Source organism: Vitis riparia, chromosome 1 (genome assembly GCF_004353265.1).
Source record: "Vitis riparia cultivar Riparia Gloire de Montpellier isolate 1030 chromosome 1, EGFV_Vit.rip_1.0, whole genome shotgun sequence".
Lineage (NCBI taxonomy): Eukaryota > Viridiplantae > Streptophyta > Magnoliopsida > Vitales > Vitaceae > Vitis > Vitis riparia.
This window is the reverse complement of record NC_048431.1, coordinates 6327259-6329738: the sequence shown is the minus strand read 5'-3', so window position 1 is coordinate 6329738 and position 2480 is coordinate 6327259. Positions and strand designations below refer to the sequence as shown.

The 2480-nt window shown below is 35.4% G+C and overlaps 1 protein-coding gene across 2 annotated transcripts; it reads left to right on the top strand.

Annotated features, from left to right (window-relative positions):
• The first annotated feature begins 306 nt into the window (after window positions 1–306).
• On the top strand, window positions 307–1836 carry LOC117925015 (CASP-like protein 4D1). 2 transcript variants are annotated; one of them, XM_034843808.1, is made up of 4 exons: window positions 307–502; window positions 596–731; window positions 953–1004; window positions 1474–1836. In XM_034843808.1, the coding sequence occupies exons 1-4, from the start codon at window positions 333–335 to the stop codon at window positions 1548–1550; spliced, it is 435 nt and encodes a 144-aa protein (XP_034699699.1). In that variant the 5' UTR covers window positions 307–332; the 3' UTR covers window positions 1551–1836. The 2 variants fall into 2 exon arrangements, with proteins under 2 accessions (XP_034699699.1, XP_034699708.1); XM_034843817.1 differs by lacking the exon at window positions 953–1004.
• The last annotated feature ends 644 nt before the right edge of the window (window positions 1837–2480 follow it).

Sequence of the window (2480 nt, the reverse complement as noted above, 5' to 3'; positions counted from 1 at the left end):
GTGGTTGCATGTTTTTATGGTACTAAAACAAAGTCCTTCCTAGTTGCCAAGAAAATATATATATCAGTACTCTTTCTTTCTTCTTTCACACCTTACATCCTCTCTTATGATTTCGACTTTGTAGGACCAACAGAGGAAACCAGGGAGGACAAATCTCATTCCCTCCACCAGAAGTAACCATACAAGGACTCTTGTATCTATTGAATACTAAATATACATACATATCTCTATAGGGTTCCCTCATATTTTAAGTGTTATAAATGAGTCAAGTCATGACAAACAAGTATGGGGTATAAAGGATGGCAACAAAGCCGGCTATTATCACAGGGAAAATGCCCCAATCATCCGGGTCCAAGGCCTTGGCCATAACCTCGCTTGTGGTGAGGCTCCTGACCTTGATTTTCCTCCTAGCATCTCTCATAGTCATAGCCACAGACTCTGCCACCATGAAGATCGACTTCACGGAAGTAAAAATTAGGTTCAAAAATGTGTATTCCTACAGGTAAATCCTAATTGATATGAAACATATGAGTACATATAAATATATACAGATTGTTAAAGCAAATGTTTAAAATAGGTAGTTCATTGTGGGCAGGTACATGGTTTCAGTAGCCGTGATTGGACTGGCCTACACCTTTTTGCAAATTCCCTTTGCAGTCCACTATGCGTGCACAGGAAAACGCCTAGGAGCCCATGATGGGCTTCTCAAGTTTGAATTCTTTGGTGACAAGGTTGGTCAGCTTCCTCCTTTTCAAGTTTCCTGAATTTTCTTTCTCTTTTCTCTCTCTTTTTGAAGAAAACAATTGAGAAGAATCAGTATGGGCAGCCAACAGACCAGGCAAATTCATGCATTGTTGTGTTGTGCCTCACCCATAATTTGTCTAGGTGTGTTTCTGCATAGAAATATGTGAATTTAATTATTATATTGGCGGGTGATATTCCATTCTGACAGCTAGCTATCAGGGACCAGAACAGAAACCCCCTCACTTCATCATATTTTCAAGGTGACCTCTTTCCTTGAAATCCTTATTCTCTTTCTCTGTCTAGTTGTAGAAATCCCCATCTCTTTGTTGGATCTCAACTCTTGAGGTGGATGGCTTTGATGCATATGGGAAAATTCTGTTGAAGCATGAACAAATAATGGAGTGGATGTTACTACTGAGCAACCAAATCTTGCAAGATCCATCTTCCTCATGAAAAAAGACAAGCTTCCATAATTAATGAACAAAAAAAAAACCCAAAATTATCACCATTTTCTCCTGGTTTGGGCAGTGTTAGGTGAAACAAAGTCATGTCAAGTGACTGATGAATGAAAATTTTGATTTATCCAACCTTGGCAAAATTAAGAAAATGTGAAGACTATATAAGAGTTGAGATGAGCTAAACCCAGAATTATGTGAAGATATCAAAGTTGAAGGTTTCCCATCATATCCAAAATGAGTTTGATTAGGTGGGTTGCATGGATTTGAGCAGGTAATATCATATCTGTTAGCAACAGGAGTTGGTGCAGCATTTGGTGCCACTTTCGATCTGAAGAAGAACTTGGATGATCTGGAGAGATTGATTGGTTAGAAGAATGAATATATATGGCAGCACATTATTGTTCTCTGAAATTCGATCAAAGCTTGATGACTTCTTTAACTTGGCATATGTCTCGGCGGGTCTCCTTCTCCTTGGATTCTTATGCTCTGGGGTATCATCTATCATTTCATCTTTGGCCCTCTCCAAGTAAAGGATAAACAGAGAGGAAAGCGTTGTCGATATGGCTTTCCAAGGCATCTTCAAACTGTAAATGGACCTACTTCAATTTCTAACTTTACTACTTTACCTTTTCCTTTTCCCTTTTTCCTTTTTCCTTTTTTTTTTTTTTTTTTTTTGTTCTTTTTTCTGTTTTTATCTTTTTGAAGGAAGATCCTTTAAATACAAACTTTGTTCTCTTGCAAACCGTCACAAAAATGGAGTGATTGCTATACAATCACTCTTTTCTTCAAATCTTTGTGATAACCACCTTAATTGTACTAGATTTATCACCCTCAATCATGGCATTGGAAAGTTGCTTTTGTCTTTTGAAGTAATCAGGAAATTAGCGTCAACTTTTTTACATAAATGACAATCTAATGCTTTATTATTTTCTTGTTAAAACAAAGCTTTCAGTGGGAAGCCCATAATCAAAATTTTCAACCATAGTGGAATGTGTATCTTTAGATTTTGAAATAGAAAAAAAAAAATTATTTAATGACTTTAGTTGTCATGTTGTTAATTATGACAGCGTTTCTCGGTTATACATACTTATCAATTTTCTCGATTGTTTTTCACAATGATCTGTCTATTAAAATCACATTTCTTACTTTTTAGCGATAATTTGATAACAAATTGATTTTTTTTTTCACATGAAAGTTCATAATAATGATTTTGAGAAATTAAAAGTTTGTTTGATTATATGATGTAAAAATAATTCTTTAAAAAAAATAAAATATATA

Bases quoted from the DNA above. Each gene is read 5' to 3' on its own strand.
- LOC117925015 (XM_034843808.1), top strand. From the start codon at position 333: ATGCCCCAATCATCCGGGTCCAAGGCCTTGGCCATAACCTCGCTTGTG. The intron at 732-952 runs GTTGGTCAGCTT...CCATTCTGACAG, and splicing joins TTGAATTCTTTGGTGACAAG to CTAGCTATCAGGGACCAGAA. The intron at 1,005-1,473 runs GTGACCTCTTTC...GGATTTGAGCAG, and splicing joins CACTTCATCATATTTTCAAG to GTAATATCATATCTGTTAGC.